This window comes from Aspergillus melleus (genome assembly GCF_016097325.1).
Source record: "Aspergillus melleus strain CBS 546.65 chromosome Unknown contig9, whole genome shotgun sequence".
Classification (NCBI taxonomy): domain Eukaryota; kingdom Fungi; phylum Ascomycota; class Eurotiomycetes; order Eurotiales; family Aspergillaceae; genus Aspergillus; species Aspergillus melleus.
In genome coordinates this window covers 1,185,671-1,204,145 of record NW_025763378.1, presented here as the reverse complement: position 1 = coordinate 1,204,145, position 18,475 = coordinate 1,185,671, and the positions used below count along the sequence as shown (strand labels likewise).

The 18,475-nt window shown below is 46.2% G+C and overlaps 2 protein-coding genes across 2 annotated transcripts; both read left to right on the top strand.

The window, feature by feature from the left end:
• Nucleotides 1–10,651: 10,651 nt before the first annotated feature.
• On the top strand, nucleotides 10,652–11,513 carry LDX57_013045 (uncharacterized protein; the record flags this gene model as incomplete). The annotated part of the gene is made up of 4 exons (XM_046094794.1): nucleotides 10,652–10,823; nucleotides 10,874–10,960; nucleotides 11,011–11,115; nucleotides 11,164–11,513. The coding sequence occupies 4 exons, from the start codon at nucleotides 10,652–10,654 to the stop codon at nucleotides 11,511–11,513; spliced, it is 714 nt and encodes a 237-aa protein (XP_045950773.1).
• Nucleotides 11,514–15,859: 4,346 nt separating this feature from the next.
• LDX57_013044 (uncharacterized protein) lies at nucleotides 15,860–18,156 on the top strand (the record flags this gene model as incomplete). The annotated part of the gene is made up of 3 exons (XM_046094793.1): nucleotides 15,860–15,902; nucleotides 15,952–17,972; nucleotides 18,136–18,156. The coding sequence occupies 3 exons, from the start codon at nucleotides 15,860–15,862 to the stop codon at nucleotides 18,154–18,156; spliced, it is 2,085 nt and encodes a 694-aa protein (XP_045950772.1).
• Nucleotides 18,157–18,475: the final 319 nt, after the last annotated feature.

The window sequence follows — 18,475 nt, the reverse complement described above, 5'->3', positions numbered from 1 at the left end:
TATAGAAGTTGATGGTGAGGATGTATGTGAAACATACCATGCAGAGTCACAGTAAAATCGGTATTCTTGTGTTATGCAGGTACACGTATAGGAGCCGTCGGTGCCGGATTTACCTTTGCAACTTGCTGGTAAAGTGAGAATCCCCCAATTAGTCGGACGCATTTATAACTTTAAAATAGGAATAATCTAACCGTTTTTTGCAGTACGCAGCAGGAGTATACCATATGTACATATTTTGACGTAAGCGAGAAGTTGTAACTAAACGGAAATTGATAGTTCGCACACAGCACGGGCCAATAATGAAGGGAGCGTGCGTGTATGTAAACTTTAATATCAAGGCGCTGATTCTTTTAGAAATATTTATGTATGGACTGACGATCTTACGCCACATGACTTTTTCTGCGTCATTGTGATATCTATCTGATGCTTCTGTGGCTGTGTAGATTGACCTATGAGGTATCCCCAATTATCCAGAGGCACAGTGGTCAACAATTTATCACGGCGATCCACCCCTCTGTCCAGCCCATGTAAAAAAAAAAAAAAAGAAACTGAGGTCGGTCATTCACCGGTGCTCTCTCCGGATGTTTTCTCCCGCGACGTCTCAAAGTCCTTACATTTCATTGTCATTCGCTACAGTAACTGAAAGGAAAGCTTTTAATTCCAAACTCAGGTCGTTAGAGAACTTTCTGCGTCTCAATGCCTTGGATGTCAACCCCTCTAACTGCGGAGCCATCGTTACCTCTCAGATATGAAGCCCTTCATGATCCATTTATGGCTGCAAAACTAAGTACATAAGCATGCATATGTAAAAATTTGGGGCACTATCTGATCCAATATTCTAACTTTACATCAGATACAGTATGCATAACCAATGAGAATATTAACGAAACCTGTCTTAAATAAGTCAAAGCTCAGCGCCGGCACGCAAGATACATGAGTATTTTGAGTAGGATAAAACGGCTCAGACACATACTTTATGATTTAAGGGGATGATAAGCATGCTATACTGTGCCATTCTATTCGAATACGCTAGGAAAATGGTATTTGGTGGGCATGAGGCCGGGAGTCAATGGATTACTCACACGCTGCTTGTTCCATACCCTGGACATGTAAACGGTTACAAAAGCGCTCATGATACCAATAAAAGACACGACAGAATGATGCAATACTTACAAAAATATAGGCCAAGTCCTGACTCGGTAGTTTTTCCACATTGGTGCCCATGTCGCTTAATATCTGCTGCGCTAGCTGACACTTTTTTTCTTGGAATTTCAGGATTCGGTCTTCAACAGAGTCTCGGATCAAAATGCGATAGACATGAACTTGTTTCTGCTGACCAATTCGGTGGACTCTTCCCACCGCTTGCTCCTCGTTATGCGGATTCCAAGAGGGATCAAGGATAATCACGTGCGACGCAGCGCTCAGGTTCAGACCTGCATTGCCAGCTTTGAGGGAAACGAGTAAAATTCTGCATCTAGAAAGCGTCGTGAAATCCTCGATCACAGAATGACGATCTGCTAGACTCATAGTTCCATCATATCGTCGATAACACCAGTCCCGGCGGATGAGGGGGACTTCAAGTAGGTCTAGCATTGCCGTAAATTGACTGAAGATTACGACCTTGTCTTGCTCTCCATGTGCCTGGATACTCTCCACAATCTCCAAGGCTTTGTCGATCTTTGAGCTGCTGACCCAACCATCATCAAGAGCTTGCCGGTACCGCTCTCGATAGGTCGGATTTTCCAGTGCTTGATTCCGCCCCCATGCGAAACTTCTTTTGAGGTTTCGACCTGATCGTTGGAGGGAAAGTCGCTCCTGGTGCGAGGTGTGAACTCGGCCCCTGCTGTCACTCATTAAGTCGTTGGTCGTACAATCACACTGATGTTTATCGCTAATTGTGGGAAACCACTCAGCGGGCCACTCTAGTAGATAATCGACGGTATTCGGATTGTTTAGGGACGGTGGCAGATAGCACGCGGCAAAAGAAAAATAGTCCGTTGCTCTGACTGGATCGATGAGCTCCCGGCATGTGGGGCAACGAATTTCTGTACCCACAGTTGGTGGCTCCCTCGACACGGCCGAAAGACAGATACCGTCAAAGCACCTCACACAAACACCGTGGCCGCATTGTGCTATAATGGTGTTTATGACATAATCCAGGCATATAGGACACCACAGGCTATCGGTACTGTTTCGCTGGAGGCGCTCAACGACCACATCTTTGAGCTGCAGGGCATTTCTGTTGCGATGCTCACCAATATCTTGCGAATCGAGATTCATCGGACCAGATGTGGAAACCAGAAATGGATGACAGCAGGCTTGCCGTAAGCGCTGTAATAAGCCAAGGATGCATGACGCATTTCTGCGAGAACTCCCACCATCCAGGAATTGACTCAGACGAAGTTGACTGTCACTCTCCAGGACTGAGTAGAGATTTCGCTCCTTCTCATTAAAGGTCACGTATACTTTCTCGGTAACCATGGGGGGTATATTTGCGACAGAAGATTCTCCCAAAGTTGTTTCTTTTGTTCTTCGCAATACAACGGATTGAATCACTTCTTCTATCGTAATTTTCCGGCCATTGGTCTAGAAACGACGAGATGTTAATAGGCAGGAACATGGAAAACTGGCGACAAGAATGAATTGCCGTGGACAAAGGGGAGACAAAATCAGAAGAAAAAAGGGAAAGAGGAGGAGGAACCGAGGAACATCCTGCGCTGGCTGATGGTGTTCGATCAAGACTTACATCTACGGGCCAAAATTGGAGGAACTTTAATAGTGAATATAGATCTCTCAAGCCATTCATCACTGGGGTACCGCTTAAACACCAGCGATATGTAGCAGAAATGTTGCAACAGGCTTCAGCGGACTTTGACTTTTCATTCCTGATAAAATGGGCCTCGTCCAGGATGACGCGATGCCATCTGCTTGTAGGCCCAAGGATTGGTAAATGGTCCGATGTTTGAAAGGTTCCACGATCGAGTGCCTGTGTCAGTCGTCGCATCTCTGCTGCCACTGTGTGGTAGGTTGTCAGAACAATATCGTAGGTATTAAGCGTCGGAAAGCCTGGTCTGCGCCTATCGTCATGTAGGATATACACATTATAACGGTGTTGTTGACGATTCAATGTCCGCCCAATCTCCTGCTTCCATTGACGAATCAACCCAGCTGGGACGACAATAAGTGTTGTATGGTACTCAGCGTCAAGAGGGGGCCGCGAGGCAATGAGGGAAAGCGCTTGGATTGTCTTTCCCAGCCCCATCTCATCAGCCAGTATTCCCCCCTTCACAGCGCTCTCTTCCATTGATTTCATCCACGAGACCCCTTGCTCTTGATGACCCATCAAACTTATATCAAGTGAACTTGAGTGGGTGGCTGTGGATTGGGCCCTGAACGCTGTTTCTATCTTCGGTAGACATACGACTCGATGCAGACCAACGTTAGAGTGATCATGCTTTTGATAGTCATCAATCGAGGCATGTGGGTTGAAGTGAGCCCTGCTCGGATAGAAGTAATTGCGAGGACTTCCCGGTGACTTAACAACCGTACTAGATATATGGTCGGTCAAATTTACCCGGGAGTCAGAATGTTGGCGACCATTGCTCTGTGGTGCCAGTGCAGGTGCGATCAGGCTAAATATATCCATGCTAGGATCTATTCCAGGCACACCGCATGACAACAAATTGGGATCAACGGTATTTTCGTAGTCGTTTACAGGGCATGTTGGGTTCCAATTGTTCATAAGACCACACACGGGGCCTAATCGGCCATTTGGGTATGGGCCGTCTTGGCCCTGAGTTTGATGTGCGGTAAGAGTTTGTCGTTGCCCGGTCTCAGGTCCCATTACTGCCAAGCCGAACGGGGCAGAAATCTGGAATGTACATTCCGGCTGCTGATTAAAGGACGAATGGATGGCTGTGCTCGTCTGGGGAGGAGCACTGGGTGTTATAGACCCCCACGCAAAAGAATTCGGTGATTGTTGCACGATATTCTGAAGTTCTTCATGCCACTGAATGGCTTGCAACCCTGATCCACCTTGTATTTCACCCTCGCCAGCCGTCACGCCCAATCGAGGCGCATCCATGTAGTTGGAAGAAAATAAGAGCCGACCGTTAGGGCACCGGGATGGGAAGTTTGCTGTCCTGGATCGTTTTTGAGCCAATAAAGGAGACGTATTGCCTTCTCTTTCACGCTTGATGGGAAGCATAGACGGTGACAATAGCCGAGGAGTGGATGAACTATCCGTGGAGGTAGCATTTTTAGTAGGACTTGAGGATTCAGGTTTGGGCGATATCGGACAATTAGCCCCTTCGTTTGTCGGCGTGAAGATGTTCATTTGCTTTATAAAGATGGAAAAGCCATAGAGCTCTCTTATGCAAACCTTCCTTCAGAACCAAGATACTTATAGATATTTACACTAAGAAATGGCGCATGGAAGTATACAGAAATGGCTTATGCAAATAATGATTTGATGTTGAACAGAACGAATGAGTGGATAAGCTCTCGCAAAGCAAGCCCCGTAGATAGTGCGAAAGTGAGTCGGGGCCACAGGGCAAATAGTCAAAATTTCATGCAAAACAGTCGGGCTCACTGTTCAACTACTTACGGCTTTCTGATTAACATCATCATGAATGACAATTGTGGGCAAGGCAAACCAAGCGCCCCCCTTCGCCCGCCAAATAGGAGGCCAGTCCCCCATATACTTACATCACCCCTTTGACTATTTCCAAAACATAAATCAGAAATATCCCAAGCCCATTGCAATAAACCAGCAGTATTCACATACTCGTTGACATATCTTCTCCGCTCTAAGTATGCCTCTTCTGATGCTGCCTGCAGAGATTGTCGACTTGACGATAGCAAATGCATGTAAATGGGCTTAATTGAACAACTTTTGCGATCATGCTGATGCTGACAGTCGGTATGTGCCTTTAGCTTAGCTTTGGCGATTTATGGAGCCTTTATGATAGCTGTCATGCCTTACGTATCGCTTCGGCCTGGCACCTTTTCCGCTCGGTTGAGATTCGCTTGAATGGATCCGTACCAGAGAGCCTCAACAACAAAGGCTTTTATCACTTTGGAGACAACATCGTTCCGAAATTAACACACTGGTCTCACTTGGTGCAGAGGATTGACCTATGGGCGGATGAAGATTTTATCGATCCAGGCTTCATCAAAGCTCTACCAGGGTTTGACAACCTCCAGAGCTTCTGGTATGTTCATAGATAAACGCCGGCGTTTGATTTGCAGATGAGTTCCCAGCTAATTCGAAAGCAGTATCAGCTACCCGCCAAATGAGCGAGGCCTTCGGAAAATCTTACTCCAGCTAGCTGACATGTCCAACTTGGAGAGTCTAAGTGTTGATTTTATGTCGCCACGAGCTTGGGAAGTGCCAGTAGAGTTTCGCTATCTCCAGAAGCTCCACCTTTCTTGTATCGAACATGAACCAGGAATTTGTGATCTTCCCAAGCTTCCAGTCCTCAAAAGGCTGACCTTGGAGTTCTTTTGCTACTGTCTTGTCTGCCCAAAGAACGATCAAGGCCCATGTATCCTGTTACAATTCAGTCATCTTCCACAATTGCAGTCCCTGTCGATTAAAGGTGGCCACGAGAAAAATATAATTCTCTCTGGGAGAGCGGATCGAGTTCAAAGCCTTCATCTCTCATCCTGCAGTGGTTCGAACTTCTTACGGTCTACTTTCATGAGCCTAGGGGCAAACCTTCAAGACATCATGGTCAAGGAGTGTGAATTCAACCGTGAAATTCTTGGTATTGTTGAATCTTCCGCATGCCTCCGGCAGGTGCGGATTGAAGGTTCTTCGTCCGCTTTACTGCCATTGAGCACGCTTCATCTACCAGAATCCGTTCAACTAGACCTGCAAATACAGCCGGAGGATTTCGAGGCGCTTGATGGCTGGCACCACATTCTGGAATTCTTGCGCAAAAGGCCAATATTTTTGTATCTGGACTGTACAGAAGATCAATGGAACCACTTGGATCACATGGAGCGTCTTTGGCAGGTCATATCGCTGGAAAATGTTACGCTGATAAGGCCGCTTAGCGCTCAAAGAGTGGAAATGAAGTAATAAATGGGGTGGGAAAGCTTAGATATCGCGCATCCTACCGAGGTTACATAGCATAGCTCATGGAATGATGATCGATCATGATTTCAGCAGAGAACCTATGATTCCAAGTAGGCCGTCACTCGCCGTGGTACATGTAAATGTCGTAGTTTGCATATCGATCCTGTAGGATGATGATAATATCTCATTTACAGCATCGCTAAGGTAGCCAGTAAGATGGGCCACTGGAAGCGGGCTTCGCAAGGACTGGCGCAACTCAGGACAGACGAATATTCAGACCGCATCCTATCATCCCATTAGACAAGTGTTCAACTCATGACATCAATTAGGACCATGATAAACTTTGAGCGTGACGGTCATCATCTAGTAACCAGATGATGGACGGTGGCTCGTATTATCTTTTTTATTTAAACATTTACTTTTTGGAGATACAATAATTTAGCGTTGAACAAGGTCGATGTTAATTTGTGTGAGGTTTATATCTATACTGTCAGGAGTATTGCATGGTGCAGTGTTTGCGATTACAAATAGCAAATAAAAACAAGGGAAAGGGCTGGATGACGCCCAGACTGTATAAATAGAGAGACCAGTATTTTACTTTTATGAAGCCCATATAAACTATATCTCACCGTCTGACTCCCTTCATATTGAAAGCGACAGATTTGCTCCTTCAGCAAGAATTATGATACGGAAAGCTTTTACCGGTCCTCTCGAACCCCTGATAGATCGAATTGGACATCTTCATTTTGCCACTCGGGCAATCATAATTGGCGGGCTATGCTTGAGCACAGTGTGCTTGTCTATACGATTATGGATGAAATGGAACACCTGTAGAGAGCTATATGCAGAAGATTGTAAGTCATCTCCTTCACAGAATCGATCATCAAGCTGAATAACTTTGTCACCAGTATTCCTCACAGCCGCTTGGGTATTATGAGAGGTATCGTGCATAGAGTAGACACTAATAAGAATATAGGGTATTTGTTTGGTTACCCAGGCTGTAATATTATGTGTGTGGCACCATAGAAGGGTGAGGGACCCGGCTTTCCTAACCTGACAATATCTTAGATGCCCTCGACCATGCAGGACTAGGAATGCACACATGGAGCTTGACAGAGGATACGTTAAATACATATGGCAAGGTAATCTATCTTTCCTCTCTTAGCCAGCTGCTATGTATGATTATTGATAGCGGCGTTCCTAAAGCTGCTCATGGTGGCGGCTTGTCTATTCGTGACGGGCATATGCCTCGCGAGGCTGAACTACCTAATTTTCTTTCATCGGTTGATGCGAGCAAAAATGTGGCTCCGATATTCTACAATCGCAGTCGGCTTATCGATATGCACTGGGTCGTTTGGCATTATATGTTGTTTTATTTTCGCATGCAAACCCATTGCGAAGTCTTGGGATGTGACTCTGGAAGGCGTCTGTATTGACCGGCCTGCCATATTTGTGGCAGTCGCTGTTTTGAATATCGCCTCCGACCTGAGCTTCCTCGTTCTGCCGTTGCCAATCATCTCAGATTTACATTTGCCCAGGCTACAAAAGCTAAAGCTTATTATTGGTATTATTATAGTATGCATGTGAGTAACCTCCTGATGTGCGAAACGGCATTAAGCCTTTCTGACTTAAACAAAGCACCTTTATCGCGACAGCCATACGACTCAGGCTTACTATACCTTTATTGGGGTCCAAGGATCTGACATATGATATCGCTCCTATTGTGCTCCTGGTGTGAGTGTCCGTTTCTTAACACCTCCAGTCTATTAGAATGCAAAAGAATCTGACGGAAGACACGAAAATCAGGGGCGTGGAGGCCAACCTAGTGATAATCTCGGCGAGTCTCCCGGCAGTACAGCAATTTCTTTTATTATGTTTTGCCTATCTAAAATCAACAAACTACGGAGTGGCCATACGACGGAGGGTGTCGGAAGGATTTCACCGGCGCAGGAACTTGCCAGAGATACGCACCAGGCTTCCTATACGTGGCATTCGCATCACGTCTGGAGAGTCTTTTAAGCGAGAAGAAACCAGAACTATAAACAGAACTTAAATTGGCGGGCTACATGTCGTTCCTTTGTTTTATCATCTACTTAGTAATTATTACTTGAAGTCGGCGTTTGTGCTATAATTGTGTCTTAAGAGGTCCAGGACAAATAGAAAATTGTACTGCAATCTGTGGGGATCGAGTTGGCACTTCGGGTATGCAGTAGATATCCTCCAAATACGAAATGGGACAGCAAAGTTTACCGATGGAGCAGTAGAATGTAAATTGATCCTCTATATCGGTCGGTTGGTTGACCAATATAATTTTTCGACTCATTGTAATAAGACGATGTGCAAGCTACTCCCAATGATAGCATCTCCATAGACATGCACTCCACCACTTGGAAGCGAAATTTGTGCCTCATAACGTTTACTGTTGCTTATATGTTGTTCTCGTTAGGCAAATGCGGCTTGGTGTGCGACCTCGATACCGCTACGATACCTCCATGAATCCCAGCGCTGCATCACTCTATGTGTGCGTACTCAGCCCTTTCCTTAGAGTAAATACATACCAATACAAGAGCGACGGGTCGAAAGCTTCTTTACCCAGGTAAGACGAGGCGCTAATGATAGGCACTGGACTAGAAAATCGGTCAGAAACGCTTAGTATTCTCTATCTACGAGTCCTGCAGTGGGCTCAGATATGCGGTCGCCCAATGTGGGTCATCTGATGCACTAGCTACATGCAGCCTAGCGCCGCAGCCATACAACCGAGCTCCAACAGCTAATATGCAAGACAGCAAGAGCTATCGGATATAGAGCATGAACATCATGTGTTGTGTAATGATGAGCTGAAAAGTTGTGGGTATCCTATTGCAGTTGAGATAAACAAAAACATACTAGCTTGCCCCTTTGAATGAATTGCTGTCCAGCACAATATGTGGACAATGTTCAGCTAAGTGAGACCAGCATAATTATCAGCGGCGTGCCCCACTTGCGCAGTCATTGAGTGTTCCGTTTAGGTATACCACAGTCCCCAGTAGAATGTTCGCTCCTCACTTCAGACTAAAGCCTAGGCTGGGTCTCCCACCATGCGAGGATCTTCGTTGAGCGTTACAGTAACTGCCTGCCAATTGGAAGGTGCTCGGCCCACGGACACAAAGCCATTTTGCCGGTCATCAAAATGTATTTCGCAGATGATTGGCTGCCGTTTGGGCAGCCTTGAATCTTTCAGCTCAAAAGTACGCGAGATCCCCGAACCGCCGCATTCCATCAATTAGAAGTGGCAACTGGGTTCTTCACGGGATGCCAACGTCAACACAATCAGCCCATATTTGATTGACGAGAGTGAAGTATACTTTCATCTTGATGCAGACTGGGTGCAAATAGCAAAGGATTCGGAATCGCCTATAATCGAGTCGCTTCAGCCCAAATATGATGGTCCCAGCGTGATTCTGAGACACTAGAAGGCACTGAGGGGAGTTTAAGAAATATTTAGACTTGACAAATGTATTACCCTGTCTTCATCCTGGCTGTCCACTGCATATACTGATGCCTCCAAGTCCTTGGAGAAATCTACAGACCCCCCCCCGTGTTCGGAGATCATGCCTGTGAAGGTGTTCACAATCAGTGATACACGATTTATCACGAATCCAATTGGCGCAGTCCTCTCGAACGATAGCCCACCCGACCTTATCCATTGCCAACTTGAAGCCCTGGCCGTACGCTTCCGGAATTTCTACAGAGGCCCAGAGGTTATCTGGTCGCAAGGCTTTGATGCCCAAACCAATTTTCTTGACACATTCCACAGGTGAACTGGAGGCAGTGGCATCACAGCATACAGCAACCTCTCTTGCCGTTTCCGGGGTCTCACTGTCGAAATTATTAGGAAAGGCAGCGGCGACCCCTTGACGGCTCCGAATAGACGGTAGAACAGCATTTACCGAGCGGCAAATATTTGTTCTTCGTGGGGGCTTCTTTGGAAAGCACGAGACCTAACTAGAGTAGGCTACGTGACAAGGGCAACGATACAACTTCCGTGGAAGAAGCGCAGTGTAGGTCAACTTATGCAGGGGGGAACAGTAGGCTGACAACCACTGCGCACCCCCGGTCATTCTTGGGCTGGTCGCCGCCAGACCGAGCCCCGGGAATTTGTTGGTTCGCAGACGCCGTGATGACCGCAATGCAGTTCCTTTTCTCAGGCAAGCGTGGCATGTCGGTGCACAGCCGCATACTATGTTAAACAGAGAGGCGCCGCATTAGTGTACACCCGCCCTTTCTACCTACTCCTGTTGAACACAGTATTTTCGTTAGTCCATTCGACCCCGCGCGCTACGGCGCCTTAGGCCGATACGGCGAGCAGGGATATCGAACATTAGCGCTTCAGCTGGAGCATAATAACAGAATCACTGCGGTCAATCAGAGTAGGCTCTTTCGGGGTTTAGTCCAGCGTCGCACGGGACGAGGGTTGGCGAGTATAAATACCCCTTCAAAGTCCCAGATTATCGCCAGTCTGCATCTCATCTTGACGCATACCCTACGTGTCCAGGGGTCTGTCAGCGCTCTCAGGCCGATATCGCTGTGATGTCTCTCTTTAATATCCTTGACCCCATTCAGATTGAGCACCTATCCCGATCTGCTGCCATCAATTCTACTTCCGTGGAAGTTCAGACTCTGCCCCACGACTACCGTGAAATATCCAGATACCTCGGAGGGTTACCGGCTATGCCATCTCCACTCCCTGGCTCAAGTCCTGGTACGTGGCAGCTGCGCAGTCAACCTAGCATGTATACTGACGCTCCTCAGAGAACCCGATTGACGTTGATACTCCCGGGGACGAAGCGAGCGACACCGTCTCCTGTCATGATTTGCACCACCCCGGTGACAGTGTTGGTACGTTGCTGGACCACCCCTGCCGGGAAGGTGAGCTGACAATGGGCCAGAGAACCCAGTTGATGTCGATGCGGTCCCTGTGGTGACAAGCGATGCAACCGGGATCATTGAAAGGTCATCGCCGAGCCCGACCTCGACCGGGTATATGTCGGATGGTAAGAAATGAGTTGCCCTCAGTGTATCGCATCACTAAGAAAGTACAGACCGGCCCCTGAAAGGACAGTACGTGTGCAAGATATGCTATGATAACGCGGTTGATCTGGTACTAGGCTGTGGCCACGCGTATTGCTATGGTTGCTTTAGCAAATTCTTCCATGACTCCGTTCTTGAGAGAGTGGAAGGATGCCGAAAGCTGGCTTACGAGTATCTTTTCACCCAACTATGCCAGCCGTGTTGCCCTTACTGCAAGAAGGTGCTCCCCGGGCGGTACAATGATCTCGAGGATCGTGATCATCTTAACGACGTCTATGTCCCTCTGCAATGCCCAGATTTGGAGATCAATTGCTTCATCAATGACTACATGGTACAGGGTATCAGGTTGAAAATGCTGTAACCTTCCGATACTGTCTTCCCTAGAGTTTTCTTTTTAGATGCTCCTTTCTATACTGCTCCTTTCTATACAGTAGAAATTGGTTCTTGTGTCATTTACGGACATTAAATTTTGGATTTAGGTACAACAGGCGCTGTTGAGGAACCAACAAACTCCTTGTTCATTTGAGCATACCTGAATTATATACCTGTGCAGCACCATTGTGTTTCTTTACTTGTCCTTAGTCCTGCATCTGAAGGTGGGTATATGGTAGGTGTGGCGTTTTAGGTAGTGAGTCAATCTCCAGCCAAAGCTGGGCCGCTATAACGTACTCGGATAAGGATCCTGTTTACATACGATTTTGGTGAGCATACATCAGGGTTCAGAAAGACTAAATACAATAGGACGCAGACATCAATTTCGCAGACAGACGTAACAAAAAGTAGCTTGGAAATCGCCAATTCATCTCATGACCAGCCCCGAGGCGCTAATGCTTTATGCTTCCCATGGCCATTGTATGTTGCGGATTGCGAGTCATGAACCCTGTTCTTGGCCTCCACTTCAATTTTTTTTCTCCATCGTGGCGTCAACTTCCGGTTGTACTCTTTCCAGAGTCTAGGGAGCAGTCTGACGTCTTCAATGCAGTATTTCATGACGTCTTCGTCAAGTGGGCGAACATTGAATACTTCATAACTGCCTCCACGCTCTGGGGCAAATAAGTCCTTTCCTTTTTGTTTGGTTGCTTTCCAGCGCTGCCGTTCTGCAGCAGTCATTGGAATGTCATTTTCAATACATCTTGCTAACCCGTTAACCAGTCTCTTCGAAAAAGTCCTGGTGGCAAGCTCCATCAATTGGAGATCTTGAATCCCAGCAAGCTTGATTCCAAAATGGCTGTAGAGGGCGTCTGAGTCATTGCGAACATCAAAGAAGACTTTGGGAATTGAAGGGGACTCCAGAATGTCCCTCAGGGTTGTGCCGTTAACTGATACCTGCGCAAAGGCCCTTTCCTTCAGTGTATGAATATCAACCAAGTGGGTCCGTTTCTGTGGCAGAGTGAAGATTTGAAGGAGGGATATAGTTCCTTGCCGCGAAAGATTAACCCCTTCCAAGTCAACAAACAACGAAGGCGGATCAGCCGGCACCTTCTCCAATAATGCTACCAGTTCAGCTACCTCGGCATCCGTTGATACCAGATTGCATAGAGGACTGTCTTGGATCGTTGTCTTTTTCAACGAAGCCGAAATTTCGAGAATTTCACGCTTATCGGCTTCCAATGCGGAGGGCGGCGAACCATCGGTGGGCTTGATGTCTACCAAGACCTTCGCTTCATTGGTGGATTTGGCATCTGTACCCACTGAAATGTGCGTGAGAAATAGTCACTGCATTATGTGGGAGACTTACAAGGCATTTTCCTGAAATCTGTTTTGGTACAAAAGAAACTGAGATTCGGTTTGAATGATGCAAGAGTAGGTTTATCATTAAGTGAAGATATACTGATGTACCACGTAGATTCGGGGTCTTAGCATGTCTTATGTACCTCCACAAATGAGCGAACAAATGAAGTGGCTCAGCGCAGCCAGCTAGTATGTAACTATTACTCGAACAGAACACACCCCTTGCAAATTCCAGGCTCGTAAATATACAGGATAGATTTGCGGAGAATGTAAGGTAAAGGAGATCAGCGCGAATCTCGCCCAACTAGATTAGCATTAGGAGTTCGAAAATTTACTTACCAACCTAATTATAGTGATTATTATATCGTTCTCGACGAATTTATTCACCGCCGAAGTATTGACCTCAAAATGTTCGTGCAAGTGCTGTGTAGGTTTGGAAAGATATTCTGATTCCCAGAGAACAAACTCCCAATATTCAGTCCCTTGAACCCCTCTTTTTCCATATTCAGGCAGCATACAATCATATTTTTGTGCCCCCTTGCAGAACATACCTCTTCCAGCGACCAAGATATAGCCAAAAAATTTGAACTTTACACTCTTGCGCCTGCCGAGACAAGACGCCCCATTCTCTTGAGTTCATCGCCCGTTATTCCCGACGTATTATAAACCAAAGTATCAAGCTATGCCATACACAGCTTCAACAAAGTAGCTAGAGTACTGCGCTCGTTTTCCCTACCTTCTGATACTATAAGAATTCTTTTGTATCACACTAACCCTATCAACGTGGTCTTTTACAAATATGCGCCGACTAGGTCTAAAATGCGTTCTTCAGCTGTTTGTTTTGCAGCTCTTTTAGACCATCCGTCACGTTCAGAAGCACGAAAAATGCTGGATGGTGGATTCACACCCCGTTATATCGTAAAGATAAATAGCCGACTCGTCAAGATATAAGTGCAGCCGATCTAGGAGCCAATCAGAGGAGACTTTGATCATCTCTACTGCGAGAGGCAGCGATACTTCCAAAAGATTGCTTCTCAGCGATGTGCCCAGTGATAGTACCTGAAGCTGATAGCACACGAAAGTTCTAGAACCCAAAGTTGATATGAATTTAGTGCTTATGTGACTGGCATTTAGCGAATCCAAACACTCAGATTGCAAAGGGAATCTGTAAATGTATGGTCTACGGCAAGATAGAATAAACTCGTAACCTAGAACAAGGAGGCTAATAGCTGTTTATCCCTACGAGAATGCGCAAGTCCAAAGACAAGGAATAGGGTGCGTCTCAGTCAATCCCAGCCCAGCTTCAACACGGTTATTTTGGGTTTATTCTGACCATTTCATACCAAACACACAATATATGTTATGTACAAAGACAACCAATAATGATAAGAAAACGGACATGGTCTTAGTGAACCTCATTCTTCTTTCACTAGTGGAATGAGACAACTTGGAAGCTGCAAATGGCTTTGGCCGCGAGTTAACTCTATGGAAGGGGCTCGACTTTCTGCGGCTGGACGTGTAACAGCTGAAGTGAGCGGGGCAACCTCTCCAAGGTTCATTCTTTAAAAGCCGTATGTCAGGGGTAAATGTAACGAGGCATTCCTGTGCAAGCTAGTCCGTGTTTTGATGGCGGAATGAAGGCCTATAGGAAAATACAACCCATTATGGACGTTTTGCGCAAGCTGGAACAATGAAAGTGGAAGGAGAAGTTGGCGGTCCCGAAGTGCGTTAGCTGACGAAGGCTGTAAGGTAATAGATGTATTGAATGAGGGTCTTGAATGGCCGGCGCCTTGCACAGAGTCTCCGGAAAGCCAAATAGTGGAATCTGAAAATGGTCATATCGTATACAGCAACCTACACCCGCCATGGTGTCCACGAGATAAAGCATCCAGAGAACCCAGCTGTGCTTGAGACGTAAAGCGGAAAGCAAAGTCGTACCGTACGTTTCTGGGGCTGATAATTGGCATGTGTGGCTGCATTCTGCATGGACTGATCAGTTCACTGTAATTCTCGTCGACGCGCTCAGTTCTGAAAGATTTGGCTCATATCTGAACAAAAGTTTGTTTTATTCTGCTATATTTCTATCTGAAGCTGTATATAAAAGTGACCATCCTTCAGTGCGCATTAATGTTATGTGGAATGGAATGCACGGGGTCCAGACTATCGCGAGCTCCTGGAATCATTTATGACATTTTCTTTGTTTGCCATAATAAGTGCTGCCTATTATTCCAGAGAAGTCACTGGTATTGCAGTTACCACAATACCTGCCTGGGGTTAAATCGAGCTGGCCTTTGCAATTAAAGATTTGGCCACTAACAGACGCACAAGATTGCCAAGGATACGTAAGCAAGTATTTCTATTTGAGTTTAAATGCCCTGGAAAGGATTTCTCGTCAGCTGCTTTCTAGTTGACCATAGGTAATCTAGATGGCCCGAGCCAAGTAAATCGGATAATCAAATGTTTTGCTTTCTACTCCTAGATGTGTAGATTATAAAGAGGACAATACATCTACAAGTAATGAGGAAATTCTTCTAATTAGAGAGAGACGAATAGTAATCCGCCGACAATGAGTACTTAAAACTTATGTATTCCTATTAACCGGGCATTTCCTCAAGTTAACCCTGGAGATTCAGGTGCCACATAGTTGTCAGATGGGTTATTCCATTTCACGTAGCCGGTTACAAACTGGTGCAAATGTTTGTATTCTATAGTTTGTCTCGGAAATCCGATAGAAATTACACGTTGGCATGCATGTGTGCTATGCGTTACATTCTGTAAAAGTTGAACTATGAATCCAACAATGTTGGATTCCATAGAATTGACCTAGCGGAATGTTACAGGCACGTATCCTAATAACTCGAAACGAAATTCTTGCAAAGTCTCTGGGAGCAGATTATGGCAGGGTTTCAGTATATTAGATCACAAGTCTCACGCCTAAAAGACCTCTAGAAAACCACTGGCCATTTTCCAGTGACAATGGGTTCCATCAAAACTCCAGATAGTGGACCAGCACCCACCGGTATGTCCCATTCTAACGTTGTGAGCAGTGGATACTGATGCCTTTGCAGATAGGCTTCCAGGGGGCTCCAGTGGGCGTTTAGTTCCTGAGGCCTTGGGTTGCCTTGAGACACATGGGCAGCGGCGTGTGTTGGACACTGTCTCCCAGCTTCGAAAATGTGGTTTGGACAGCGTCTTGTCGTTGCCGCAACTGGTGGTTTGCGGTGATCAGTCGGCGGGTAAGAGCTCGGTACTGGAGGCATTAACTGAGATACCTTTCCCGCGCAAAGACAACCTGTGTACAAGGTATCCGACTGAAATAATACTGCGGCACGGAACGTCAGATTCACTCCAGATTAGAGTGATACCCGACCCCGAACGCTCCCCTGAAGAGCAAGAGTCTATCAAAGCCTTTAGGGAGACCATAACAAGCTTCGATCAACTACCTCAAGTAATGGAAAAAGCAATGGAGCTGATGGGAATCGGGGGAGCGGACGATGATGAGGGCAGCAATGATAATCACCGGCGAGCGTTTGCACGTGATGTGCTCAGTGTTGAGATAGAAGGGCCGAATCGGCCGCAGCTCACGGTGGTTGATTTACCAGGCATAGTACAGTCGCAAACGAAAGACACCACGCAGGCAGACGTCGATATGACGGTGGAGATAACAGAGTCATACATATCTCAACCACGTACAGTCTGCCTAGCCGTCATCTCAGCAACCAACGATTATGCCAATCAACCAATTCTCAACAAGGTTCGCCAGTTCGATCCCAGAGGTGAACGTACACTGGGTATCATCACTAAACCAGATCGGTTGCCACCTGGGTCGGATACGGAAAACCAATTCTTTCGGCTAGCTAAGAATGAAGACATACATTTCGAACTGGGATGGCACGTGTTGAAAAACCGAAGTTTTGAAGAGGCTGAATTCTCAATCCAAGAACGAAATAGCTCTGAAGCGACATATTTTCGGAGGTCAATATTCGGAACGCTTCCTCCCGCGCATGTGGGGATCAGCAGCCTTGTCAACCGCCTAAGCAGATTATTATTTTCGCATGTGCAGCAGGCCCTTCCCAAGCTTCAGGATGAATTAAACGAAGCTTTAGAGGAGAACAGAAACGAAATCTCTGCTATGGGAGAGGCGAGGACAAGTCCCGAAGAATGCAAAATGTTCCTGTCCCGGTTGGGATTGGATTTCTATGAGGTATGCAAAGCTGCGGTCAATGGCCATTATGAAGGGCAATACTTCGTATCCGAAGGCAAAGGGGCTCATATTCAGCGTTTGGCATTGAATCGGCGTCTGCGTGCTGCGATCCAACTTATGAATCAGAAATTTGCTGAGGAAGTCCGCACAAACGGACACAAATACCACATTCACGGAATAGGAGAAGCTACCTCAAGCGCAAAGGAAGCGGATACAGAGCCTCTCGAATCTTCAAAAGATGACGAAGATATGCTCTCTAAAGAAGTTGTGACTAGTCAGAATGGCCGAATTTTTCCGAAAATAAAACTCCCTCAAAAAATGTCACGCCGCAAAGCTATTGCTTGGGTTAACGATGTTGTTATTCGGGCAAGAGGGCGGGAATTACTCGGGAACTTTAATCCTCTTGTGATTGCCGAGCTATTTTGGGAGCAGTCGTCGAAATGGCATCTCTTTGCCGAAACACATATAGACGAGGTATCAGCGGCATGCCAGCGTTTTCTGGAAAGTGTCCTGAAAGACATGGCTCCTCTGGATGTTTTCCACCGGTTATGGCCCACTATCTCGGAAAGGATCAAGGCAAGGCACCGAGGCGCGCTGGAAGAGCTTAACAAAATCCTGAAGGATACTCGAAGCTACGTGATCAATTACAATCATTATTACACCGATACTATCAAGAAACGGCAGGCTGAAAGGAGAAAAAGCCACATGAGCGAATGTATCGAGAAAGCGACACAGTACAAAAAGCTTCCAGGATGCCAGTCGGACCACCATTTCCCAGACATTGACATTGGACATGCCCTAGGTCTCTTTTCGGACCGCATAGATCCCGATATGAACAACCATAGCTCTGAAGAAGTCCTTGACTGTCTTTTCGCAATTTACAAGGTACGTACGTGCTGCTTTACTTTAACTGAAAGCTCACCACGATTGGTATGATAGTTATACCAGAAATTGTTCATTGCGAATGTTGCGACACAAGTTATCGAACGGCATATAGTGCAGGACCTGGAGCTAATATTCTGTCCATTGACTGTTGCAACGTTTTCAGATAATGATGCAGTCGCTCTAGCATCAGAGCCCTCGAGAATTGAGAGACAAAGACAGTTCTTGATTGGTAGAATTGCGAAGCTTGAGCAAGGTCGTGAAATCTTGGGAGAAGTTATGTCAAGCAATATCTGATTACACTGATATAACCCTGACAGCGCAATATCCGCAGTCACATTATCACTGCTGTCATTCTACGTGAATCTGATGTTTCATGCAAGGGTACTGTGGATCCCCTGTTAAAGGAAGTGTTTTTAAGTAGAGGTGACGTTTCCAGGAGTTGAACCGTCATGGTCTAGGATATCGAAATTGCCGAGAGTACTATGAAATTGGGGCTGAAGAGG